Source organism: Osmia lignaria, chromosome 8 (genome assembly GCF_051020975.1).
Source record: "Osmia lignaria lignaria isolate PbOS001 chromosome 8, iyOsmLign1, whole genome shotgun sequence".
NCBI lineage: Eukaryota > Metazoa > Arthropoda > Insecta > Hymenoptera > Megachilidae > Osmia > Osmia lignaria.
In genome coordinates this window covers 15,906,712-15,931,145 of record NC_135039.1, presented here as the reverse complement: position 1 = coordinate 15,931,145, position 24,434 = coordinate 15,906,712, and the positions used below count along the sequence as shown (strand labels likewise).

General features: G+C 32.2%; 7 protein-coding genes across 15 annotated transcripts; 4 read left to right on the top strand and 3 right to left on the bottom strand.

The window, feature by feature from the left end:
* Nucleotides 1-324: 324 nt before the first annotated feature.
* Nucleotides 325-2,390, top strand: LOC117606440 (testis-specific serine/threonine-protein kinase 6). Of its 2 annotated transcripts, none has more exons than XM_076689615.1 (6): nt 325-692; nt 815-984; nt 1,107-1,410; nt 1,477-2,036; nt 2,098-2,187; nt 2,254-2,390. In XM_076689615.1, the coding sequence occupies exons 2-6, from the start codon at nt 889-891 to the stop codon at nt 2,296-2,298; spliced, it is 1,095 nt and encodes a 364-aa protein (XP_076545730.1). In that variant the 5' UTR covers nt 325-692; nt 815-888; the 3' UTR covers nt 2,299-2,390. The 2 variants fall into 2 exon arrangements, with proteins under 2 accessions (XP_076545730.1, XP_034184766.1); XM_034328875.2 differs by having other exon boundaries at nt 326-713.
* LOC117606412 (uncharacterized) lies at nt 2,238-9,993 on the bottom strand. Its single transcript, XM_034328798.2, has 15 exons — nt 9,680-9,993; nt 9,480-9,605; nt 7,935-8,086; nt 6,918-7,865; nt 6,425-6,836; nt 5,895-6,340; nt 5,680-5,816; nt 5,366-5,610; nt 5,048-5,296; nt 4,625-4,968; nt 4,102-4,354; nt 3,803-4,037; nt 3,358-3,731; nt 3,003-3,284; nt 2,238-2,923 (listed from the first exon to the last, which is right to left on the bottom strand). Exons 1-15 carry the CDS (start codon nt 9,810-9,812, stop codon nt 2,562-2,564), a joined length of 4,698 nt encoding a protein of 1,565 aa, XP_034184689.2. The 5' UTR covers nt 9,813-9,993; the 3' UTR covers nt 2,238-2,561.
* LOC143305561 (RWD domain-containing protein 2A) lies at nt 8,269-9,447 on the top strand. Its single transcript, XM_076689618.1, has 3 exons — nt 8,269-8,567; nt 8,629-9,072; nt 9,139-9,447. The coding sequence occupies exons 1-3, from the start codon at nt 8,373-8,375 to the stop codon at nt 9,358-9,360; spliced, it is 861 nt and encodes a 286-aa protein (XP_076545733.1). The 5' UTR covers nt 8,269-8,372; the 3' UTR covers nt 9,361-9,447.
* APC10 (anaphase-promoting complex subunit 10) lies at nt 9,993-10,899 on the bottom strand. 4 transcript variants are annotated; one of them, XM_034328911.2, is made up of 3 exons: nt 10,759-10,899; nt 10,433-10,685; nt 9,993-10,356 (listed from the first exon to the last, which is right to left on the bottom strand). In XM_034328911.2, the coding sequence occupies exons 1-3, from the start codon at nt 10,781-10,783 to the stop codon at nt 10,065-10,067; spliced, it is 570 nt and encodes a 189-aa protein (XP_034184802.1). In that variant the 5' UTR covers nt 10,784-10,899; the 3' UTR covers nt 9,993-10,064. The 4 variants fall into 4 exon arrangements, with proteins under 4 accessions (XP_034184802.1, XP_034184803.1, XP_034184804.1 ...); XM_034328912.2 differs by having other exon boundaries at nt 10,768-10,898; XM_034328913.2 differs by having other exon boundaries at nt 10,433-10,676; nt 10,759-10,896.
* Nucleotides 10,900-11,173: 274 nt separating this feature from the next.
* Nucleotides 11,174-17,179, top strand: Mtmr6 (Myotubularin related protein 6). Its single transcript, XM_034328825.2, has 13 exons — nt 11,174-11,313; nt 11,593-11,706; nt 11,789-11,951; nt 12,021-12,178; nt 12,256-12,381; nt 12,442-12,576; nt 12,707-12,839; nt 12,907-13,133; nt 13,219-13,469; nt 13,546-13,686; nt 13,761-13,887; nt 13,964-14,233; nt 14,291-17,179. The coding sequence occupies exons 1-13, from the start codon at nt 11,290-11,292 to the stop codon at nt 14,432-14,434; spliced, it is 2,013 nt and encodes a 670-aa protein (XP_034184716.1). The 5' UTR covers nt 11,174-11,289; the 3' UTR covers nt 14,435-17,179.
* LOC117606428 (calnexin) lies at nt 15,526-18,537 on the bottom strand. Of its 3 annotated transcripts, none has more exons than XM_034328835.2 (7): nt 18,288-18,537; nt 17,920-18,215; nt 17,186-17,845; nt 16,947-17,087; nt 16,693-16,818; nt 15,741-15,959; nt 15,526-15,665 (listed from the first exon to the last, which is right to left on the bottom strand). In XM_034328835.2, exons 1-7 carry the CDS (start codon nt 18,535-18,537, stop codon nt 15,609-15,611), a joined length of 1,749 nt encoding a protein of 582 aa, XP_034184726.1. In that variant the 3' UTR covers nt 15,526-15,608. The 3 variants fall into 3 exon arrangements, with proteins under 3 accessions (XP_034184726.1, XP_076545728.1, XP_076545729.1); XM_076689613.1 differs by lacking the exon at nt 16,693-16,818 and adding an exon at nt 16,187-16,309; XM_076689614.1 differs by lacking the exon at nt 16,693-16,818.
* Nucleotides 18,538-19,538: 1,001 nt separating this feature from the next.
* On the top strand, nt 19,539-24,413 carry LOC117606823 (protein meiotic P26). 3 transcript variants are annotated; one of them, XM_034329779.2, is made up of 11 exons: nt 19,539-19,827; nt 20,249-21,063; nt 21,255-21,586; nt 21,666-21,870; nt 21,941-22,124; nt 22,206-22,439; nt 22,516-22,683; nt 22,762-23,015; nt 23,084-23,441; nt 23,516-23,748; nt 23,892-24,413. In XM_034329779.2, the coding sequence occupies exons 2-11, from the start codon at nt 20,380-20,382 to the stop codon at nt 23,994-23,996; spliced, it is 2,757 nt and encodes a 918-aa protein (XP_034185670.1). In that variant the 5' UTR covers nt 19,539-19,827; nt 20,249-20,379; the 3' UTR covers nt 23,997-24,413. The 3 variants fall into 3 exon arrangements, with proteins under 3 accessions (XP_034185670.1, XP_034185668.1, XP_034185669.1); XM_034329777.2 differs by having other exon boundaries at nt 21,941-22,439; XM_034329778.2 differs by having other exon boundaries at nt 19,539-21,063; nt 21,941-22,439.
* Nucleotides 24,414-24,434: the final 21 nt, after the last annotated feature.

The following is a 24,434-nucleotide window of genomic DNA, read 5'->3' as shown; positions in this document are numbered from 1 at the left end:
CTAGCGCCATCTATACAAAAATGGCGGAAACTAGTCGACAAGTAAGTTCCGTGAATCCCCGATAGATGGCGCTTGCGCTCCCTGGTTGGTAAGTCCCAGTTGGTAAGTCATTGAGTAGTTTCCGCCGTTTTCGTATAGATGGCGCAAGGATCGAATTTTGAAATAATTTATGGCGGTCCCTTTTAAATTCCAAGTTTGTCAAAAAATGATTTTAATAATTTTTCTGTTTTGTGCTGATTTTGACTGATTTATAAAAAGTAGATCCGAGGGATACCAAATTTTGTCTATTCATAACCTGTCTCATACCTTCTCTTTGACAAAAGCATGTTCAGTGTTGTTGAATCTGTAAAACTAATCGCGAACGAAATATTTCTTAATTTAATCTTGTTTTATAAATATTACTGAACAACGTAGGCCATGAAATCTTTTGTCATATTTTACGAACATCATGACGTTTAATTAGACAAAATTGTTAAGTAAAAAAGCAAGTATCTTTACCGCTTGAATCACATTCCTCCTTTTGACTTCATCTTTTAACCAAAAAATAAGCAATAACTAACCTTACAGAAGATTCCACAACATTTCTAGGTCGCTATAGTTATTAAAACTAAGTTTCTGTTAATGAATCATTGATTAGTTAATGTCTCTGCACAAAAATGTTATGTACGATGGAGCAGAAAACATTTAAACATGTATGAGTGCAGGAATACAAAGTATATCATTTTTTGTTTTAATAGTTTTTCTAAGAAATTACGTAAAGACATTACTTGTTGATCTCTACGAAATTAGTATTAATAATACTTATTTTCTATAGATGGAAAAGTAACTTAATTGTGTAAGTTATGATCATTGGACCGGTAGGATGTCAGCCGCGGATCTTGAAATCTCATGACGGATTTGAATCAGACACCATCTGAGGAAGCTGTTCTACTCGCAAGAGGCTACAAATTTGTAAAAAAGTTGGGCGAAGGTTCTTATGCTAAAGTGAGTAAGTGCTCTGTAGCGCTGTTATTAGATACATAATAAAAAGAAACCGCGCATTTTGGAAATTTAATGTAGCTAATTCTCGTTTGAACAGCCTCTGCATATTAATATTCAATTTTCAGGTATATCTCGCTGAATACAAACCAGAAACCGAGCCCGAAAGGTGCAGCACGTTGGCTTGTAAAGTAATAAACACTGTAAACGCCCCGAAAGACTTTGTTCGAAAATTTCTACCCCGTGAACTGGACATCTTGGCAAAATTGAATCACCCTCACGTAGTGCACGTGCACAGTATATTCCAGAGGCGATCGAAATATTTTATATTCATGCGTTACGCCGAGAACGGCGACCTTCTTGATTTCGTCCTGAAGAATGGCGCGGTTGCAGAGGGACAGGCGCGTGTCTGGCTCCGGCAGCTTGCACTGGGTACATATTTAGAAAATTTCCACCAACTACTGTATTATCGTTTTAAGAACTGTTATCTTTACTTAGGTCTTCAATATCTCCATGAAATGGAAATTGCCCACCGAGACATGAAATGTGAAAACGTTCTCCTTACATCGAATCACAACGTCAAGCTCGCCGATTTCGGCTTCGCTCGTTACGTGATAGACAATCGTGGTAAACGAATATTAAGCGACACCTACTGCGGTTCTTTGTCTTATGCCGCTCCAGAGATTCTTCGTGCCTCTCCGTACAACCCTAAGATGGCTGATGTTTGGTCCCTCGGCGTCATTCTATACATTTTACTGAATAAAGCAATGCCCTTTGACGACACCGACATCAAGAGTCTCTACGAACAGCAGACGAATCGTAAATGGAAGTTTCGGAGTAAAGTTGCTGGCAGTTTGAGCGAGCATGTAAAGAAACTGGTAACGCATCTTCTTGAGCCTGATCCCCATAAACGTTGGAAGCTGACTCAAGTAATTAACAGCGATTGGATCGCTATGGATCCACGACTTCTGGTCCTCACACCAGCTGAGCAAATTGCCCTTAACAATGCTATTGAAGAGAAGAAAAAATTGGAAGGGAAATTTATACAGACAGATCCAGTGAGACAAGATAGAAACGAGAGTTAATGATAATTACTCTATCGAAATATTTATTTTCTAGAAACTGTTCAAGGTGGAGGAGAAGAAGACACTAGACGCAGACACGGCTAAAACGAAAGCAGAAGTTACAGTGATCAAGAAAGCTGCAAAAGTTTGTAATTTTATTAATTATTTATTCTTTGAATGAGTATAGGAAACTTTTCTCTTGATATTTTAGGCAGTAATGTCTTCCATTACAACTGGATCTATTTTTAAGAAGTAAAATGTGAAAAGTACGGAGATTAATTCTGCTGAAATTTTCCCAGGAATTAAGTATACCACCATTTTTACATTATACATTTTAAGTAATTTTACATATATTTTACAATATTTAAATACACTCCTTAGGGCTAAATAATGGCGGTTGTACATTAGGGTAATAAAAGTTAAACATTAATACAATAATAATAATGATAATAATAATAATAATAATAATAATAATAATAATAATGATACACGTTCAAACAAAGTATATATTAAATAAAATTAACAATTTCCTACGTATCGAACTTTCGTTAAAATGGTATTATTACTTGAAGTATATTTGACAAAATAATCGAAGCCATTAACAAAAGTTTGTACCTGTCCTTTCAAAGGAATTTCAATAATATTTTGGGGGCTGGCGAGACCTTTGAGATTCCAAACACCGCTCGATAAGAGTAATAATAACTGATTATTCGGAGACCGGCTCAGTGCAAATACGTCTGTCGCTGGTAACACGTATTCTTGTAACTCTTGCCACGGCTGATAATGTAACACCAAAGTTTGCGAAGTTAATCGTAAAATGATCCATAAAGAATTAAACATTTGCTCTACAAAGGCGTCTATTATTCTTGGAATATGTAAATCTGTAAATTTCATTAAATATATTATTACAGTTTCTAATAATTGCTTCAATATTAACTTTGTATAAAACGATGTACAAACCTTTTACACGAATAAGATTCTTGTTTACATTATTGTATTTATAAATAGAAACGAAATGGAATTTTATCCAGACAACGAACTCGGTTTCTTCCAGGAAAATTGATTTTATTAGTATAGAGTTCTTTGTGTCTGATCGAAAGACGATATTTTCTATATGTTCACTTACACAATATTTAGAGAAATTTCTAACTTTACACTGTTCTCTTTGCATTATTGTACCTTGACGAGAAATACTGGTAATATTTTTTACAATTTCCAATTTGTGTATGTAATTTGCATGATCTGAAATGTTACAAAATATTCAGATAACTTATTGGGATCTATTGCAATATTAATAAACATAAAAATAACATACTTCTCAATGCTAGATTAATTGTTTCAGCTATTTTTGAGTAGTTATTTGATTTATCAGTAATAAATGGTATATATGAATAACTTTTTTCAAAGTTCTTCATGTTTGCTCCTCCATAAGTATCATTAACGATGAGATTTCCAGTTATAATTAATTTTTTTTGTAACTCAATAGTTGTTTCTATTTTTTGCAATGAACTTTGTTTCTTTAATTGATGGTCTATTAAGTTAGTTAAATTTACATCATTCACTAGACCATCGATGAAAATTCTTGATACACGAATAGATCCATGAATTATTTTTTGACCATGTATTGTTTGGTTTCTGAATTGTAATAATGCTTCATCCACAGAGTGCCCCATTATAGTGCCAGATAAGCTGCAAACATAAAATCAGTTGTAATTAACTTAATAATGGTTAATAATGGTTAAATTTATTTTATCGATTACGTTATATCGTTGAACGCAGCAGTTAGAAAATGCTTCTGCCCTTTGATTATTACACGATTCTCTTTTGGTATTAAAGCACTATCAGCCCATTCGGCAAAATTTAAACCATTCAAATTTTTTGTAGTCAAAATTAGCACCGTTTTCTTTCCTGTTACAATATTTCTTCTAGAATCATATCTCATAACATCCGTTTTAAGATTCATATTATTAATTTTCTTTCTTGCATTCATTTTACCTGAAATAAAGTGTTATTTTCTTTAGAGGTAGCTTTTTTTCATCAGGTGTAAAAGTATTATTACCTAGAATTATTAATTTATCAAATGTCCATTTTGCCTTCACATCTTGTGCTCGACCTTTCATTAAAGAATTATTAAACATATAATTAAAATCTGACACTGAAGACACTATTGTTGAAGTATTTGAACCTACAACCGAACTAGTTTCTACAGTATTTAAAGAAGCATCAACTATTATTGTTTGTACTTTTGTTTTACTTAGAACACGTTCTGAAATATTTTTCCATGCTTCACGATATAATATATTAGTAGAATTCTAAAACAGATAAGAATTTTCGATTCGAAAATTTTTTGATTTCAAGCTACTTGCGCGAAGAGCTACTGCGCCTGCGCTGATGCGCGCGCATACGCTGGGAGAAGTCTATATAGGGGGGTACGCGCTGCTACTCGTGGCAGTTGCGTAACAGCGCAGTACGAGGTACGAGGGATTAGTGTTGTCTTTGAGTGCGACGTCTACCCTTGCGCATGCGTGACTATGCAGTAGCTGTTCGCTCAGGTGTTTGAAATTTAAATTTAATTTACTTACATTTATAGTAATATTTCCCTTTAATACAACATCTGTAACATGTAGATTTTTCCCAACAAAAGTTGTAGCAGTTGTTATTATCCACGTTCGCATAAACAAGTCTTTTAAATTATTTTTATTTATATTATGTATGTTTGGCTCAGTTGGAAATATTGCTGATCCTTTAATAATAATATTAGCTGAGGTATGATTTTTCTCGAGTCCAAAAAGGTAGGGTAGATTTATCACATTAACTTCTATATTTCGAGAAATTCTTTTTTTATGAAGAATAAGATCTTTATCTGTTTGAATTAATGGTAATAAGGGATAGGAAATGTGTATGTGATTCGTAGTGAAACCATTATCTAAAAGCAAATTTTAGGGTAATTGATAATAATAAATGTTAATAATAAATTGATTAGGAAATTAATGATTGCAACTTACTGAATGTTACGTTTCTCAAAGATATTATATCCTCAAGCTTTATAGCTTTGACTAAGAAATCAGTAAAATTAATTTTATTGATGTTACCTACATAAATATTTTTTTTTGATACCACATTTCTTATTACTCTGGACCACTTTGGATAAAATTTCATAGACGATTGAAGAACATTAATCGTTAAATCTGTTGCTTCAATTGAACTTTTTAGAATGTTAGGTTCAACCCACGAATTTGTAAATCGTTCTAATGCTATGTAAAATAAAATATTAGTAAATTATCAGTATTAAACAAAAATGCAGTGTTTAAATATTAGTATACCTTTACTTGTTAAATTTATGTTACTGGTGTGTGATGTAAATATATTTTTCGCTTTAACATTGTAGTAATAGTAGTAACGTTCAGCAGATGAATTAAGTGGTTTAAAAATAAATCCTGATTTATCAGCCAAATTTCCAAAGACATGTGGACTTGTTAGACTTTTCACTGTAACATTATTTACTGTTAGTACTGTAGCTTTGATCTCAGGTACAATTATAGAAGCACCACATAAGGCTGTTTCAATCCTTGAAATGAAAAAAAATTATCCTTTAATAATAATAATATACATACAATGAATATTAAGTTTAGCTTACCGTGGAAATCTCAAATTTTCATAGGAAAACTTTGTTATTTCTACATTATGCAGCATGTGCTTCTTTCCTGTTATTACATTTTGAGAATTTGCGGTGACCCAATTTTGAGGACCGTGTATAGTAATATTATTCCATTTCTGAATTGAAATTCATTATCATTAGTTACATATTTACAAACTACACATTTAAAAAATTGATTACAAAATAGTTCTTACAGTTTTTTGGCTTGAAAATACTAAGGATACTGGTACATTCTCATGCAAAATTATTGCATTTGACAAAATATCCTTGACTGATCCTGTTTTATTATTAATTAAATCTGTAGATTGCAAATTTTCAATCCTAGCATTTTCTATATTAACATCGTGGTATATGCTGATGGAATCAGGAATGTATTTTATGGGTGAAAAATTTTTTGCCCAGCTGCCTGTTACTGATCCTTGTAAACGAATTTTATCTTTTACTGTTATTCTAGATGCACTTATCGAACCAGTGATCACTGTAGACGAACCATTTAATGGCAGTAAAATTCCACCTTCTGTTAAAGTTAATTCTTTAACTTTCACCTTTTTTGCTTGTATTTCTTTCTTTGCAAAATACGAAGCAATATTCAGCGGCATCACAGTATTTGTAACATTGATACTGATAAAACTGTGTCTCCCTGAAACATATTTTCTTTTTAACATTAAAAAAAAAAAAAAAAATTATATTTTATTGTAAGCAAATAAAAGTTAATACACCTTACCTAAGATTGTTTGATTACCAGTTATTTTTAAGGTATTTTTATGTAAATTTTCCAATAACATTCCATTTATTGACTTACTAACAACAATATTATCTATAAGTAAATTAAAAATTGGACACTTCCAATTCTTGATCTCTTTAACTTTCAATGTCTTGAAGCTTGACACTTCATTTTTGTTAGGCAGCACTTTTAACTTTAACAGAAGATCGGTATTGCCTTTAATATTTACTTTATTAATCCTACATGTTGTTTTACATCTCATTTGAATCTTCTTTGCGCTAAGAGAAGTAACAGTTACATTGCCCGAGTGCCACTTATTATTTATAACGCTACTCTGTTCTTGAAGCTTGGAACTCACTTTATTATACTGTACTGATACATTCTTTAATGCTTTTAAATTATGCTGATTTACCTGCAAAACATTAAAGGATATGTATCAATTTTATACCAGTGTAATTTATATTATTTTATATAAGATATGATCAAATATTACATTGTGAACAAACAGCTGATCAATATGACCATTCAAAATTTGAACAGAATTGTTTAGATTTGAAATTTCATTTAATTGTCTCTGAGCTATGTTCTTAGCTTTAATATTCCATGCTTTGATTTCTTCTTGTATATCTTTATAAGTTTTCCTTTTAGTCCATATCAATTGTTTCAGTGTCCATGTATCATTTTTATATTTCATTAACAACAGTTGTTTTCCATATAAATTAACTGTCTGCAATCGATGAACTCCATGCAATTTCACATCCAATTCTATAAATCTCCAGCCATTGTATTGATAAGTCAATAGTGTATCTTCTTGTAAAGTAAAGAATAAAATTGCTTTGTTTGAAACAATTGGTACTGTAGGTTTACCAGAAGGAATCTGCTGAAATGGTACAAACCGACCATGGATATCTTTGTATATCACAACAGATGACTCTGTGGATAAGCTTAGATAGTTATCTGTAAAATGGCCTTCTCTTAATTGAAAAAATGAGGCATCTTTACTTGCTGGTAATTTCTGTATTACCAAAAACTCATCGGATTTTAAAAAATGTTTAAAAATAAGAGTAACAGATCCAGTTGCTGCTAAATACATGAATCCCTTGTTTTGAAAAGGCACTAATTTCTTGGTGTTAAGATTTATAACTTGTACTAAATCAAAATAATCCCCAAACCAGGTGAAAATTGAGGTACTTGACTGTGATGAAATGCCTAGATGTAATTGATTCATTCCATTCCATATTGTTAAATGACTAATATCATTGGACTCCAAGTCTTGAATTAAATGTAAATAGTATTTATCATTAACTTTACTGAGGCGCAAAACATGAATAGAATTATCCTGATTTTGAATTATTAAGAGTGTTCCATAATTGCACTCATTTACAATTAACCGTGTCCCATTAGTTACAGGATAAGCAGTAACGTGAAAAAGAGAGTCTTTCTGAAATAAATATAATTAACTTAGTAAATGAATATTTATAATTTACTTTATAACATTAGTAGACCATACATTTATTTGAAGTAGAGATACTCCAAAGCCATCTAAAATCGCAGCGAACCAAATTACTTCGTATCCATTTTTAAGAGAAAAAATGTTGACATCACGGACATTTCGGAAATTTAATTGAATAAAATCTTTAAATCCATTTAGTGTATTGATACCTGCAAAATGTTATAATATATTTTATCAAATTAACAGGTATTAATTTAGGCGCGCATGAAACTTAACTTTATTCAAGTTTAAATTCAAATGATAATCGATATTCGATTCAAATCAATTCCAATTGATTCGATTCGATTCGATTCGATTCGATTCGAGTTGTCAAAATACAAAATTGTTGATATCAGCTGATATTGTGATAACCTCGACATTATTCTTTATTTTTTCCTATTTATAAGTAATTTTAATAATACATCCATATGTGTAAAAGATATTTTAACCTACGATATGTGTACACACGAGGAAATAAGCGAAAATCTGACGGCACAAGTTTGCGAACTAGAAACATTACAATCTGTTTACCCAAAGGAAATAGTTATTACCGACCATGGAGTATTAGCTGATATACATGATTTTTTAAAAAATCCTACGCAAGATTTTCCCCATAGATTAGAATATTCAGTTGAAATTTCGTTAAGCAATGTAAGATTATAAAACATATAAATAAACATTACTAACTATTAATAGAAAAAATCTTCTACAGGGAACAATTGAATTATTAATTAGTCTACCACCAAATTATCCTAATGATAAACCTGAGATTTATGCAAGGAATTCACTGTTAAATCGAATCCAACAGTTGCAATTAAATAAAGCATTAAAGAATGTTGTTGAAAATCAAGAACCAGGCGAGCCTTGTATTTACGTGTTGATATTATGGTTACAAGATAATGGGGAAGATTATCTTGTAGCTTCTAATGAAAATCAGGAGAAAGAATTAACTGACATAAGTAAAAATAAAGAAGAAAAATCTATAACTTTTGCTAGATATTGGATCTATAGTCATCACATATATGGTAAAAGTAAAAGAAAAGACATAATTGATTTAGCAAAAGAGAACTCTATTACAGGCTTTTGCCTAGCAGGAAAGCCTGGTATCATTTGTATGGAAGGGGTCTTTGAAGACTGTGATTATTGTTGGCAAAAAGTATTTATTCTTTATACTTTATTCATTTTGTAATATTCGTTTATTTCTATGTACTTTTCATTTTAGATTAAATCTATGAATTGGCAGAAAATACTAATAAGACTGTTGGAAAAAGAGGAAAACCATAGTGGCATAGATAGCATTCGTAAATTTAGTGATTTCCGAGAAATATCTTTTCCCTCTTCTGAGCGTCATAATGATATGGGTCAAGTATTAAAATACTTAAAGGAACATGAAGTACAGTACGCATTTAAAGAACTCTTTGGAATTGAGGGTAAAACTACTTAACTGCTCATTGATGATTAACAATAAAATTATCATAATATAAGTAGATATTATTAAGAACATTATACATGTATGTACGTACGGACTCTTATTATTTTTAATAAATAGTAATAAATATATACCTTTGTTAAAGTCTTCTGATAATTCTCGTTTACGACGAGAAAGAATTATTTTTGATGTATTTCTAACATGTTCCACAACTGTCTGATTAATTCGAAGTATCACATTTTCGTTTAAATCTTCAGTACCTAAAAATAATATTTTTAAATATTACACACAAATATTTAGACTTTCTTTTAAATTTTAATGGAAGTTTTGTTACCCTCGTTTAATTTTAACTTTTTAAAAACGTTAGATGTATGTTTCAATGCAGCATTTAAAACATAATTTTCTTGCGTATATGCATGATATTCTATTGCATTAATTAACATTAGAAACAATAAGAGTTTTAACATTGTATCACTTGAAATTGCCAGTTAGATTATCAGCTCACAACTGAACACACTTGGATGAAAGTTCTTAAACTGTATGTTTATATTTTTTTTATATCAGTGCTTGATAATAGAAACTAAATTTAATTCAAATCTATGTATGTATATACACAACACACAGATTCGAATGAGATTTATCTTCAATTTCTAATAAATATTTTATTAACATTTAAGTAACAGTTAGTAATATACAAAAGAATAGCATGAAATCTCATTTTATCTAACAGTAGCATAACGCAAAAATTCGTTGGTAAGAAATTGGCCTGGAATATAAGAAGCTGGTGGCCCAAGAACATCCTGTGTTGGGCTGTGAACTTTTATCTGTCTCATGTGTGTATCTCTTCCATTTTGATGATTGCTTATTACAGCTATTTGTATCATAAATGTTCTAATAGGTCTATCATTAATATCTTTTATTGGAATTATAACCCAACCACTTGGTTCATTCAAATCCATAACTTCTACCTCTTGGAGATCATTAAAATTTGTTCCAGCTCTGATGCTTATTCTAAAAAATGATCCCATAATTATATCAAGAATCACAGGTATTATTTTTAATATAAAATATAATATAAATTTCTTACCTACTAGGGGTATAACTTTCATCTAGCTTATAATCTGTATAAATACATATGTCACGTATTGTAGTTTTCCTTTTGAACTGTATATTTACCAGGTGTGGAAGTTGCCCATCCGATTGCCAATAAGTTTCTGTGATATCATCGCGTAACTGATCTACACCAAAACCAGGTTTGCAACTGGATAAACTCCAAATTGCATGATTTCCAACTTCGTGTACACGACCAGCTAATTCCTCTTGAACAGGATCTATTTCTCCTATACAAAGGAAATATTATAATACATGTTTTTGTACTTCAAACACAGGTTACTTTTATGTAAGGAAAATCACCTGCATTACCAGTTTTATTGGTCATGGTTTAATATTTTCAAATAACATACAATTTATGAAGATTAATTCAATGTTTATGTCGTTCTTATCAGCATTTCAAAAATATTAATCTTCCTCAAAACAATATGCAATTAAAGAAGAATATATTAAATCAATTGAATGATAAATAACATAGGACCAGTCTTGTTTATTTTTGCAGCTCAGTGCCTTTTGATGCCTTTGCACACCTCTGCAAAACTTCTGCTTATTTTTATGCTGCCACCTACAATGAACACATAAAAACATGAAAACTTTTAATGCTGTTCATCGATAACCATCACTGTCGTCAAATTATTCTTTTTCATACAAGTTTTATAACAAAATATTCAATAAATAATTATTTATCGAGGTGAAAATAATATTTTTTTTATCAAGTATTTAAGTTGAGCACCACGGATTTTAAGATAAGTCTGTGTCAGTGGTACCCAATTTATATACATACAAATTATCAGATGGTTGAGCAGGTGTAAACAATTGTGAATAGAGATCGAAATGGATCAAATAAAGATTCCAAAGGTATCAAAATAAATATCTATTTTATTTATTACAAAGCTCTCTCAGTACATACTATGATTTCGAACATCTGTCAATATGTTATTCCATACTTATTACGCATTATATATGTCAGTATTGATAAAAAGTTTTCCTTTATATCTCATATGTTTGCTTCAAAAGTTTATATCTTTCATAAAATATGTAAATTTATAATTTCTTTTTTTCATTCAGGAGTGTATGAAACATAACTATGTTGGGTTATGCTACCTGTCACTGTTACTTAAATATTTCTAATTTTAGGTGGAAAATGTAAGAATATTAGACAAGTACAGTAATAATCATTCTATTGGTACTCTCTATTTAACTGTAACGCATCTTATATTCACCGAACAAAGTGGAAAGAAAAAAATTTGGGTAAGAATAAGAGACAACTATAGCATAGCATTACAAGTTGTGATGTAAATTATAAAAGTGATTAACATATTCTATATTGCAGGTTTTATATACGCATATTTCAAACATAGAAAAACAACCATTAACTACAACAGGTTCTCCGTTGTGTATTAAATGTAAACATTTTTTTATTGTAACATTTGTTATTCCAAAAGAAAGAGATTGCCATGACATATATCTTACATTATCAAAATTATCTTGTCCAGGTAAATGCACAGATTCATTGATTTTGAATAATTGGAATGTTTAACATTATACTTATATTGGGTTTCTAGCAAATATAGAGGACCTTTATTGTTTTAATTATCAAGCAAGTAAAGATACTTTACCACAGCATGCAGGATGGAATTTTTTTAATGTACAAAGTGAATTTCAAAGGCAGGGAGTCCCAAATGATGAATGGTCTTTGACATACTTAAATACAAATTATGAAGTACATAATATAATAATGATTATTATAAGATTTATAAATGTGTTTAAAGTTTATAACAATAATAATCATATTTTCAGCTTTGTGACACTTATCCAAAATATTTATATGTACCTAGCACGTGTGCTAATAGCACTTTAATAGGCAGTGCAAAGTTTAGAAGTAGAGGAAGATTACCAGTTTTAACATACTTGCACTCTAACAAGGTATAAATATTAAAAAGCAAGTTTAGAAGCATATGTGTTTATGAATCAAATATTTTGCAGGCTGCCGTTTGTCGTTGCAGTCAACCTTTATCAGGATTCAGTGCAAGGTGTCCTGAGGATGAACAAATGATGTATAATATTTTACGTACAAACTTTAATTCAAAGTATATGTATGTTGTGGATACACGACCGCGCGTAAGTTTATAAACATCATCCAAGGTATTTTTGTAACTAATTTTGTTAAGTATTTTGTTAGTTCATCATTAATTTGATATATATATATATAAAACAGACTAAAAATTAATCCTTAATGTTGTTCATTTAGATCAATGCCTTTGCCAACAGGGCAGCAGGGAAAGGATATGAAAATGAAAACTTTTATGACAATATAAAGTTTCATTTCTTTGGTATTGAGAACATACATGTAATGAGAACCAGCTTAAATAAGCTGATAGAATGTACGTATTTTGTTATCTTTAATATTATCCCTAAAATTATCATTCAAATGTAACAACTTTTATTTAGTACAAAGGACGACAACGATGTCTGCGTTTTTAAGCGGATTGGAAAGTAGTGGATGGTTAAAACACATACGATCCATATTGGAAACTGCTTGGTTTATCGCTAGAGCGGTTTCAAATGGCGTCAGTGTTGTAGTTCATTGTAGCGATGGATGGGATCGCACTGCCCAAGTATGTTCATTGAGCGCATTGTTGTTGGATCCATTTTATAGAACGATTCAAGGTTTCCAAGTAAGAAGTTAATTAGTGTTCTAAAAGTTTTAACTTTCTACGAAGCTCATATTTCTTGTTAAACGTATATACATTAATATTTTAGGCATTGATAGAAAAAGATTGGCTATCGTTTGGACATAAATTTAGCGACCGTTGTGGTCATATCAACTGTGATAGTAAAGAGTTAGCGCCAATATTTACGCAGTTTATCGATGCAACGTACCAATTATTACAACAGTATCCACACAAATTCCAATTTAATGAATTTTTTTTATTGACCCTTCATGATCATGTACACAGCTGTCAACATGGTACTTTTATAGGAAATTCTGAAAAAGAAAGGCACCTTCTTAGGTACTGTTATAACGATTCGAACGGTTTTACATGATTCATGAAAAGGTATTATTTTGTTTATTTACAATTCTTTCAGAGTATCAGAGAGAACATATTCTCTATGGGGATACCTAGCAAATAATATGCACGAATATATAAACCCGCTTTATAAATGCAATCGTTTTAATAAAGAATCTAATTTTGTACTTCAACCTAAATTGGCACCGCACAGCATCGCGTAATATATATTTTTTATACTTTCATTTTCATGTAGTAAAAAATTGCAAATTAATTAGTAATATAATTTTATAGTTTGTGGCGAGGGATGTATTTTAGATTTGAAAATGGTATTCATCCGAGAGAAACATACGAAGACTTTCTCTTAGTAATGCACGATCATACTAGTTGCTTAGAAGATCACGTCAAGCTTCTTCTAAAGGTGAAGATATAAATTAACCATCTTTTTATGACTTAATCGTTCACCTGGTTCCTAATATTATTTGTAACCATTGTAGAGAGTTGGTTCTTTAAATTCAATAATCAATTTAAATAATGTTCAAAAGAAAGGCATACAAGGAAAAATGAAATTTGATAATAAATTTACTAAGGATCCGTTATCTGATACGATCATAGAAAATACAGCAAATCACGAGGAAAAGACGAAATCCAAATTAAAAATTGCTCAGTTAGAAAATGAACTGAAAACGGTTTCTTTAGATTGGAAATTATTACGAAATATAGAGGAGTGCACATGTTCTACCACGTTTGATGCATTTAATAGAAAGGTAAGATTAAATGTAGCATAACTAAGCTTTGAAAAATTGAAGAAAATATTTTTTTAGCATCACTGTTGGTCGTGTGGAGAAGTGCTCTGTACACGATGTATGGGTGCGCATACTGTTCTAGCTGGACACTTTTCACAACGTGCAGTACCTACTTGTAAGTCATGTATACAAAATTCCAGTATTCCTTCTGCTAGTCCCTAAGTTAATTCCTTCCGATGTTTATCTAACTTTGTGATCTGTACCTAAGATGTATACATACATATGACGTATAACGATTAGATAATGTATCATTAAGACACAGTTCAAGAAGTGTTAGTGAACTTAAAAAATTTACTCTGATGAAAATGAATAACCAAAGCATGTCAATCTTAAATGAAAAGGATATACAAGTAGGAAAGTATTACAAATAAAAATACGACTTTATTTTAATGGTTCAATACAAATTGTATTATAATAGATATTCTTATAAAAAATGCACAATCACTTTTAAAAAAAGACTGCTTTTATTTTATATTGTAAAATAATTCGTTTGTTTCCTTTGAAATTAAAACAAAGTCTTTCAAAATAAAATTCTTTTTATATACAGTAAGTAATTTGTTTTCGTGTAAATCTAATTTTAGTTAATATAATTGTGATTTTAGAAAAATATGAATTATAATTCTGTAACGTTAGTTCCGTACACTAAACAAACAAAAATGAGTTTGCTATGAAAGAAGAAAAGGTCTTCGTAAAGTATTAATTTAATTACTTTTTAAACAATTTCAAACTTAACATTTATAAATAATACAACTTTGTATACTACATAAAAGTATTTCATTCACATCGTACACTTTATTAACATAGTGGCAAAAGAATGAAACATTTAAGAAAGTCTATTACACTGAATAATATTATAATAAATACCTAATAGAACATTAACTAAATATTATAAGTTTCGTATAGATAGTGTGTTTAAAATACCACGTGACATAATTCACGGAAGTTTAAACACACGATCATTCGTTTGTTGTACAGAAATTGTGAAGAAACTTATTCTATTATTCGTTTTTAATATACAATTAACAAAATTATGTTGCTACATATTATTAAGGCATAAACAGTTACACTGAACATCATTCTTACAAATTTTTGTGTAAGTATTTCATTCATACGTAAGAAACATGTTCGACGTGAAATCATTTGCATCAAGCTATGATGTAATGAAAACTTATGTTTTAGAACCAGATACCTATTAAAAAGTCTGGTTCTTGGTGATCATATTGCGTGTAATTAACACTGAAAAATCCTAATGTCCACAATGGCAAGTGTTAAGTGGAATGTGAATTTTACATAAATATCAGTAATATGAATTTCTTTCATTTAAGTTTAATAAACTCTATTCTTTATTCGGTTTTCTTCGTCGTGGTCCATCACCACCCACTGCTGGCTTATCCTAAGATAGAAGCAGATTAATTATTTAAACGAATCGTCAAAATGTATTGCATTGATACGTAAGAATTTTACTAACATTTTCTTCACTTTCAATCATTTCTTCAATTTCATTCTGCTTCCCTTCTTCTTCTCCTTCTCCTCCTCCTTCTTCTTCTTCTTCTTCTTCTTCCCCCCCTTCTCCTTCTCCTTCTGGTTCTTTAATAGGAGGTGGATTTTCGTTTTCTTCTTGTTTGGATTCAGTTTCTTCATTCACCTCTAAAGGTTGCTTATCTTCATCCTTTAAGTCATATTTGTCCTAAAAAGCCAGTTAAATAATTCTTATAATGATACTTAAAATCTTAAGTACCTTTAATAAGTCAGAAATTCATAAATAAAAATTAAGCAAGATATAGGTTTAATATTTGCCACTCGTTTAGTCAGTTTAAAATATAACTACAAATCATTGAATTAAAAATATTGTACGTGTTTGATTATTATTCTTCATGTAAAAAAAAAAAAATAAGGGTTTGTGATTTATTATACCTGAGAAGCAAAGCAGCAACAATATATTACTAGCAGAATAGGTAAACCAGCAGCTATTATATATACAGCCCATATCCAAGGATGTTCCGCGGTAAATGTGCCAATCTGACGCCATATACTCCACTATGTAAAATAATTATAAAATTACAAGTTAACTTACATGTGAATTCCACAATTGTACAATTCACACTGTGCTCCTTCTAGATTCAAATTCAAATGTTATGAACGGATTTTTAGTGTTTCCTTTTATAATATATTGAAACACTCTTGAGTGTGTACATCCTTGTTTCAACTTTGTTTCTTCAGCAGAAATTTGATACTGTAACTGGTATTACTACTGCTTTAATTTATAGCAAAGAAATATGTACATACATGGTATGATTAATAACACTCTACTAATTTGCAAATGGTCTATGGAAATGCATTACTGGTTTAAGCATCATACTGTTACGCTTATGTATCAATAATGCAAACAATTCGTATATTTGAATGACTATCAAATATACCTCACGAAGTCGTTTCAGTAGGTACCAAACATATAATACGACTGGTATCGCGCAATATAAGAAATATAGCGCCCACCAGCCTGGTTTATAATTTGTAGCTTTCAATATGCGACCCCATAAAGTTACCTATATGGCATAGTGAACATTAATCATAATTCTTCCAGTCGCACCACAGTGCTTATTAAATCAGTCTTAAAGAAACGTCCAAATAAATTGTATAATTAATCGTTGAACAGAAAAAGAAAATTACTTACGCTCTCTTCCGCAATTCTAGCACGACGTACTTCAAATGTTTCCTCTGCCCATTTTGCCGCTACTTCCTCGTCGTCCGTGATAAGAATATTGTCAAAGAAAATATCCGTGGACATAGACCAAAGTTCAAAACCAATAGCAAACTACAAAATGCAAACGTTTAATACTATATCTTGGGTTTACAAGATACATATAAGCAACGTATAAAAATAAAAAAATAAAAAAAAAAAAAAAATCTTACAATAGGCATCATCCGGAATGGATGTTCATCATTAAAGTAATCAGGATTGTGTATCAGTCTAGGCTTCCATTTTCCCTTGTAATTAGGGTTGTTGATCAGGGGCGGCGACCATCTACCCTTGTATCGTGGATTTTTCTTCATCTTTTGTTTATATGGTCCACAACCTGGCACATCTGCACATTTTGGATTTGGTATCTCGGGAGGTTCCCAATCCCCATCCATCTCGACATCCCAATCTTCGGGTTTAACGGAATCGGGATTAGGTATCATGGGTGGTTCATCTTCGAGCCATCCCTTAGGCATAACATCATCCTCGTCGACTATTTGTGCCGGGGCATCTTCGTCCCAGTCGTCTGGTTTAACAGCTGATAAATCGGGAATCTTTTCTCTATCATCCCAGTCTTCTGGTTGAACATCGGTAGGATCTTCAATTTCCAAAGGTGGATTAACAGGTGGAGTAAAGTCATCCAACAGAGAGCCAGAATTTACAACCTTATTATCAACTTTGATTTCAAAACTATTATCTGGTCGAACAATCAAAGTGTATAAATGAGGTTGTTTATCTTTGAAGAAATCTTCTAATCTTTCTCTTGGCTTCTTACAGTGTTTCTCTTCTATAGAACCATTCAAAGGATTTTTATGCCGGAAGATAAAATGCAGCTAGATAAAAACAATGAGTTAGTCAATTTGTTGAATGATTCTGTAAGAGTGAAATTTGCTTTTATATTATACACCTTATGATCGTTTCCACACTTGTCAGGTCCAAACATTATAGTATAAGGAGTTTTATCATGGAACTTTTTTAAATCTTCATGCCCCTGGGCCAAAGTGAGTAACTTTAAATAAGCTCCACCACATTCTTGACCTTCTTGAAAGTTTACTTCATACTGTACAACTAATGGCTTATCCTTAAGATAAAATGGTTCAGATAATTCAGCAGCTATAGCGGCGTGTCTAGCCTTGCTTTTAAGCACTAATCCTAGATCACCCTCTTGTGCATGTTTTTTGGGCTCTTCTACAGACCAGATTCCTGTTTAAACGATACATATTATAGTTCTACTTTAAAGGTATAAATAAATAAGCCAAATAATAGAATGCAAACCATCGTATTTAGCTATATCCTCATCTATAGAATCTTTCTTTGCTTCTGACAACACCCATCTATTTTTAAACTTTTCTTCATCATTAAATGTCTCCACTAAATAAGAAGTCTCAACCAGTGGCACCTCTGGTGTTTTGTATACCGTTTCGGATCTTACATTTTCAACTATGTTATCGTTATCTTCATTAGCACTAATAATACTACACACCAAGCACAAATATATAATTATGTTTGCTATAATTCTGGCCATTTCATATTCCTGAAAATAGAGTAGAGCACGTTAAATGAATCGAAAAATGAAAAGTTATTGCCTTTAATGTATTATTTATTGATAGATATATATATATTATGAGAGAAAGTGTGAATTTTCTTACCGGATTCAGTCGTTTAATCAATTTCTCAGTCGATGGTAGAATAGAAAAAGCAAACTGTTCGGAGCTAGGTCGTGCGTTATTTAATTAAATAATAATATTAATTCAATTACACGTATATAAGAATATCTGTGACTGTGCGTTCCAAAAAGTAGCGACAATGCCGGATACGAGGTAGGCTATGGAAAATAGTGTTCCGCTTAATTAAATTAATTGAATTATCTACAAAATCCCGCGACTTCTGACTAATCGAAACAGCAAAAGAAAAAAGGAAGGAAAACAGATTTTTTCTTATCAATCAATTGCTTTTTATATATCTGACAAAGAGCTTTTTTCATAGAAAAAAAATTAATCAACCTGATAATTTTTTCAATTCCTTTATTCTGGTATGTGATATGCACGTAACATACCGTTTTCCTTGAACATTGCACCATAAAATCACAATCAGTGATTCCTAAATTGTAATATGAAACTTTCTAGAATGGTACATACATACAAGTTTTATATTTTTCATTACTTTTAGAAAAACAAAATTATAAATATTGAAGATTTACAAGAGATTCTCAATTGTTTAAAGAGTATATTAAACAATTTTATAGAAATGTATGGAGAAAAGAACTGAAATCATTTGGTTGCATCTTTTTATTTGAAGATGTTCTCGATGACAGAATCATAGATTTTGTAGTAGTAAATAACAAATGTTTCATTGCTAATACAAATTTTGTTTGAAAAATGGTCATATCTTGTAATCTTTCATTTAGAAAATAGATCAATGTGACCATTCATAGTTCAGAACGGTAACATTTGATGGTTCGTAGAATAATTAGAAGATGTCGCTGCAGTCGTCGACTTGACGAAATTTGGGGGAGTTTTTTTGAGCCCTGATGCACGGGTCTATAAGTACACCATCATTATACTAATTGTTTGCAGGGCTCCTGCATTGGGGTCAACTCTTCTGGATTCGAATGATTTATTTCTTCGCTCTACATATGAAAAAGTTTGAAATATTTCCGATCGAAGTATCGATAACGATTGAAATTAAAACGATCGTTGTGTACAGTTACAAGGAAATCGGGAATTCGCGTGATCAATAATGTTTGTTAGTACACTCGATACGCAAGCCAAAACGTTGATCGTGTTCAAAACGGAAATTTAATACAAATTCAGTGGTAAGCATTTGAGAGTTAGTGAAACAGTGTAAATGTAAATAAAAAAAATAGGAAATTAACATCGAATAAAGTTACACGCGTACGATATCAGATAGATTAAGGGTAATTTTTGTCTCCATACAAAAGAAAAAAAAAAAAAAAAAAAAAAAAAAAAAATAGAAAAAGCGAAGTTAGTTGTTGGTGCAGAACTGAATACACAAAACGGAAATTCAGTTGTCATAACGAACATTGCAGATTAATTCAATTTTTTCTGTGTGCATTGCAACACCCGAAGTATTATTTTGTGCACACCTATAAAATTAATCATTAGAAGTCAACTGTGAAACAGTGTTTTGTTTCGTGATCGCAATCGGTGCTGCGATGTCTTTGGCTCCCGTATTTCGTAATCTGAAAAATCTGTGGAACTTTTTCTTTTTTATAGGTATTCATCGTCTTGTTTGCTAGAGCGGAACGTTGAAGGAAAAACTTAAGTTCCATTATTTCTCGACACGAATTTACTAAAGATATTCGGAACAAGAATACAATCGTTCAAAAGAAAAGGGAGATCGCGGAATGGCATCATCTATGGTAGCTGTTCCATCCGGAGCAGCATCAGTTTCAGCAGCTGGAACTGGTATTACACAGAACGAGGAGGTTGAACACGGAGATGTTTTCAGCGAGCGAAACATTAACAGCGTTAATGGCTGCAACGAAACTTCTAATCCTGGGGATGCTCTAGAAGAGATAAATTGTGGTACCGGCGAGTCCGGTGATCAAGAATGTGCTATTTGTATGAGCAAACTTTGTTCTCCACGAGTGCTTTCTTGTCTTCATGTGTTTTGCGAGGCTTGCCTGGACAAGCTTTTGATGGATGAGGCGGGCGACTCCAAGGTCAGCTCTGTCCTAATCTGTCCTCTATGTCAACAAGAAACTTCCATTAGTTCTAAGGGTGCCGCGTCATTGACGTGCGACTATGTTTTAACTAATATACTTGACATGTCTGCGATCGAGAACATGGCTGTACTCTGTACCTCGTGTAAAGCCAAAGAAAGCGCAGTTGCGCGTTGTTCGGACTGTGCCAACTTCTTATGCCCGAATTGCAACACTGCGCACCAGTTTATGCGCTGTTTTGAAAGTCACAAGGTAGTGGCTTTTGAAGATTTGAAGCAATCCAACGAAGCTATCCCGATACATAAACCTATTTTTTGCGAGTATCATCCTGCTGAAAATATGAAGTTTTACTGCTATACTTGTCAGGTAATTAGTATACTTATCGTTTCAACATTTTATGCAAGAAATATTTTTATTGAAACATGCGAGGTAATAAATTGAAATATTAAATTATTCATTTAACAGTTTAACTGAGCCCGTACATAGTATGGATTATTGTTATTATTATTGTGTCATTCGTTATTTTTAATTTTTTTTTATTTTACTTGTTTCGTCAGGAACCTATATGCAATGAATGTTTACTGGTTGAACACAAAGCTCCAGACCATCAGTATGAAAGATTGGTAGACGCAGAGCCGCGTCAAAAAGAAGAACTGATAAAGTTGATGAATGAAAGTAAAGCAAGGATCGCAGACTGTGACCAGATGTCTGCACAGTTAGAAAATGCACTTAGCGAACTACAAGCGCAACACGATCAGGCTAAAGATCTAATCGTAGAGACGTTTCAGAGTTATAAAGCTGTTTTAGAAAAATGTCGTGATAATGCCTTGGTTGAGCTTGAAAAGTTACATTCTGATAGAGAATTAGAAATAATGGACACGTTTCATAGGTCAGACGAGTGTTATTTATACCAAAGAATACGTTAAATATTTTTTCTAATATACTAAAATACTCTTTTGTTTTTGCAGCGTTGAGAAAACTGTGGAGAAAATAGAAGATGCTTGTCGTTTTACCTCTAGACTTTTGGAGCATGGTGACGCTGTGGAGATCCTCGCACTTCGCCGTATCGTAGGAACACAGTTAATGAATTTAATAAAAAACACACCAAAGCCAAATGTTTCTTCTTCTATCGAATTTCAAACTGATTATATCCAGTTTGAAAAAACGGTAAAAGTATGTATGAAAAAAAAGATGGTATAAGTTTCAAATTAGCTGAAATCTTATATAAAATGGATAATTTCAGGATGTATTTGGAAAATTTCATACTGAGAGGACACCGGTGACGAAATCTACTCCCGAACCAATCTCAACAGTACCAGGGGTTTCTACAACTCAGCAGATCGTTCATACTTCAATGGGCTGTCCGCGTTCAATTAGTACAAGATCTCCTATCTCTCTTCCCGCTTCCATGCAATCCTCGTTTGAAGGTGATCCATCGTTTGTTATACCCCCTACGTCCAGTCCTCAAAATATTCCTCCTCCACCACCTCCTGTATCCCTTCCTCCAGGTCCCATTCACGGCCTTACCAGTATTCAAGAGTACAATCTACAGCAGCTAGCCAGTTTAGCAGAAAAGGTTGAAATGGTTGGAGAGTCAAACGTAGTTGGACCTAGCTCAAATCCTAGCCCAACTCCACCGTTCACTTTAGCGGATTTGTTTGCTGGTGATCTGAGTTCCACCAGTCATGCAATTAATAACTTGCAAGCTCTTGCAAAATTAGGAAATACTCTTGGCAATCAAGGTAAGAAAGCCGGGGTGACATTGATTTTATTTTTTCTCCTCTCATAGATTGGATAATACTTTTGAATTATCAATAGATCTCGGAAACGCGACAATTAATGGTGGTAGTGGTCTAGTATTGGGTAGAGGTCCTTCGCCCGCGATTGTAGATACGCCAAATTTGGGTTTAACTGCCAACAGTCTTTTGAATGGAGGATTTCAGTCTTTATCTTCCTCCACATCACCCATACTTTCACAGGGGGCTGGTAAGAAGATCGCCTTTATAATTTATCATTTATAATTTAATCTCCTTGCAGTTGATTCTATCTAAATGTTTGTTGTAGACGATTTAATCGGGGATTCGATGCATAATATGCCTGTAGTGGTAGGAGGAAATACTGTTGGCAATGTAACCGGTTCCGGATCTGGAAATTATGCTCATCCACGTTCAAATAACACAAAGTTAACACCCATGCACATTAGGTGTAAATTTGGGCAATTAGGTCCCAGCAAAGGTCAATTCAGCTCGCCTCATGGATTTTGTTTAAGCGCCGATGAGGATATTATTGTTGCTGACACAAATAATCATAGAATTCAGGTATTAAGGCGTACCTATAAAGAATAAGGATGAGTAAAGAGTATCTGTAATAAAATATTTCGTTTCAGATATTCGAAAAGACTGGTATTTTCAAATTCCAATTTGGTGTTCCTGGTAAAGAAGAGGGACAACTGTGGTATCCGAGAAAAGTCGCTGTGATGAGAAACAGCGGTAAATTTGTTGTTTGCGACCGTGGAAACGAACGATCTAGGATGCAGATATTTACGAAAAACGGTCACTTTATGAAAAAAATAGCAATTCGTTACATCGATATTGTAGCTGGCCTAGCTGTTACTAGCGAGGGCCACATTTTGGCTGTTGATAGTGTATCACCAACAGTGTTTGTAATCAGTGATACAGGAGACCTTTTAAGGTGGTTTGATTGCAGTGAATACATGAGGGAACCAAGTGATATTGCAATTAGTGGTGAGCAAACGATTCTTCTATAAATCGGTACAAAAGTAAGATTTAATTATATGAAGAATCGTGTCGATTCACAGGTAAAGAATATTTTGTTTGCGACTTCAAAGGACATTGTGTTGTGGTGTTCAACGAAGAGGGCAAGTTTTTGCGTCGCATTGGCTGTGACAATGTAACAAACTTCCCGAATGGGATCGATATTAGCGATGCAGGAGATATATTAATAGGAGATTCGCATGGTAATCGTTTTCACGTGGCTGTTTTCTCAAGAGATGGTTCCTTGATTTCTGAATTTGAGTGTCCGTATGTCAAGGTAAATCTTAATATTTATTGGGGAAACAGAGATGTGCTTTGATTTGTTTCCATTTTTCTTCTCTACTATATAGTCTCGTTCTTCTTCTGTTGTTTTTTCTTTTTCTTTTTTTTAAATTTGTACAATTATTAATTATTTAACAGGTATCTCGATGTTGTGGCTTGAAAATAACTTCCGAAGGGTATATCGTAACTTTGGCTAAAAATAATCACCACGTCCTCGTACTGAACACTCTTTACATATCATGAAGCGAGGAAGCAGACCAAACAAGTATGTCGTAATTTTCTTCAGCGAGTGGAACTTCCTTGTGGATCGCTCTGCTATCAACGAAGGACGAATCGATTAAATACTATACAACCAACAAACTAAATACGTGGCATCGAGTGCTTTGAGATTTGGGCCTATCGAAGTAATAGAAAAACAAGTGCAGCATGCAGCTTTTTAATAGTCTGTAAAAAGAAAACAAAAAACATACATACATATATATATACACACATATATAAATGCGTCCCTGTTTTATGAAAGTAACAACAATATTTGAAAGAAGAAAAAGGTGAACGTACGTCTCCGACCAAAAAACAGTATAAATAGTGATTTAGCGAGTTGCATTTGGTAAACTGCCAAGATAAATTTAAAAACAAAAAAAAAAAAAAAAAGAACGAAAACGAAGCAATAAAGGAAAGCAG

Bases quoted from the DNA above. Each gene is read 5' to 3' on its own strand.
- LOC117606440 (XM_076689615.1), top strand. From the start codon at position 889: ATGACGGATTTGAATCAGACACCATCTGAGGAAGCTGTTCTACTCGCA. The intron at 985-1,106 runs GTGAGTAAGTGC...TTCAATTTTCAG, and splicing joins GCGAAGGTTCTTATGCTAAA to GTATATCTCGCTGAATACAA. The intron at 2,037-2,097 runs GTGAGACAAGAT...TTTATTTTCTAG, and splicing joins AATTTATACAGACAGATCCA to AAACTGTTCAAGGTGGAGGA.
- LOC117606428 (XM_034328835.2), bottom strand. From the start codon at position 18,537: ATGGCCAGAATTATAGCAAACATAATTATATATTTGTGCTTGGTGTGT. The intron at 18,216-18,287 runs GTTTGCATTCTA...TCGTTTAAACAG, and splicing joins GGATATAGCTAAATACGATG to GAATCTGGTCTGTAGAAGAG. The intron at 15,960-16,692 runs GTATATTTGATA...CTGGCTTTTTAG, and splicing joins TACTGAAACGACTTCGTGAG to GACAAATATGACTTAAAGGA.
- LOC117606412 (XM_034328798.2), bottom strand. From the start codon at position 9,812: ATGTTAAAACTCTTATTGTTTCTAATGTTAATTAATGCAATAGAATAT. The intron at 7,866-7,934 runs GTATGGTCTACT...TATTTATTTCAG, and splicing joins TATCTCTACTTCAAATAAAT to AAAGACTCTCTTTTTCACGT. The intron at 3,285-3,357 runs GTATGTTATTTT...GTAACATTTCAG, and splicing joins AATTAATCTAGCATTGAGAA to ATCATGCAAATTACATACAC.
- LOC143305561 (XM_076689618.1), top strand. From the start codon at position 8,373: ATGTGTACACACGAGGAAATAAGCGAAAATCTGACGGCACAAGTTTGC. The intron at 8,568-8,628 runs GTAAGATTATAA...AATCTTCTACAG, and splicing joins TTGAAATTTCGTTAAGCAAT to GGAACAATTGAATTATTAAT. The intron at 9,073-9,138 runs GTATTTATTCTT...TTTTCATTTTAG, and splicing joins GTGATTATTGTTGGCAAAAA to ATTAAATCTATGAATTGGCA.
- APC10 (XM_034328911.2), bottom strand. From the start codon at position 10,783: ATGACCAATAAAACTGGTAATGCAG. The intron at 10,686-10,758 runs GTGATTTTCCTT...TCCTTTGTATAG, and splicing joins CAATAAAACTGGTAATGCAG to GAGAAATAGATCCTGTTCAA. The intron at 10,357-10,432 runs GTAAGAAATTTA...ATCATTTTTTAG, and splicing joins GAAAGTTATACCCCTAGTAG to AATAAGCATCAGAGCTGGAA.
- Mtmr6 (XM_034328825.2), top strand. From the start codon at position 11,290: ATGGATCAAATAAAGATTCCAAAG. The intron at 12,179-12,255 runs GTACATAATATA...TCATATTTTCAG, and splicing joins ACTTAAATACAAATTATGAA to CTTTGTGACACTTATCCAAA. The intron at 12,577-12,706 runs GTAAGTTTATAA...TTGTTCATTTAG, and splicing joins TTGTGGATACACGACCGCGC to ATCAATGCCTTTGCCAACAG.
- LOC117606823 (XM_034329777.2), top strand. From the start codon at position 20,380: ATGGCATCATCTATGGTAGCTGTTCCATCCGGAGCAGCATCAGTTTCA. The intron at 21,871-21,940 runs GTATGTATGAAA...GGATAATTTCAG, and splicing joins AGTTTGAAAAAACGGTAAAA to GATGTATTTGGAAAATTTCA. The intron at 23,442-23,515 runs GTGAGCAAACGA...GTCGATTCACAG, and splicing joins AAGTGATATTGCAATTAGTG to GTAAAGAATATTTTGTTTGC.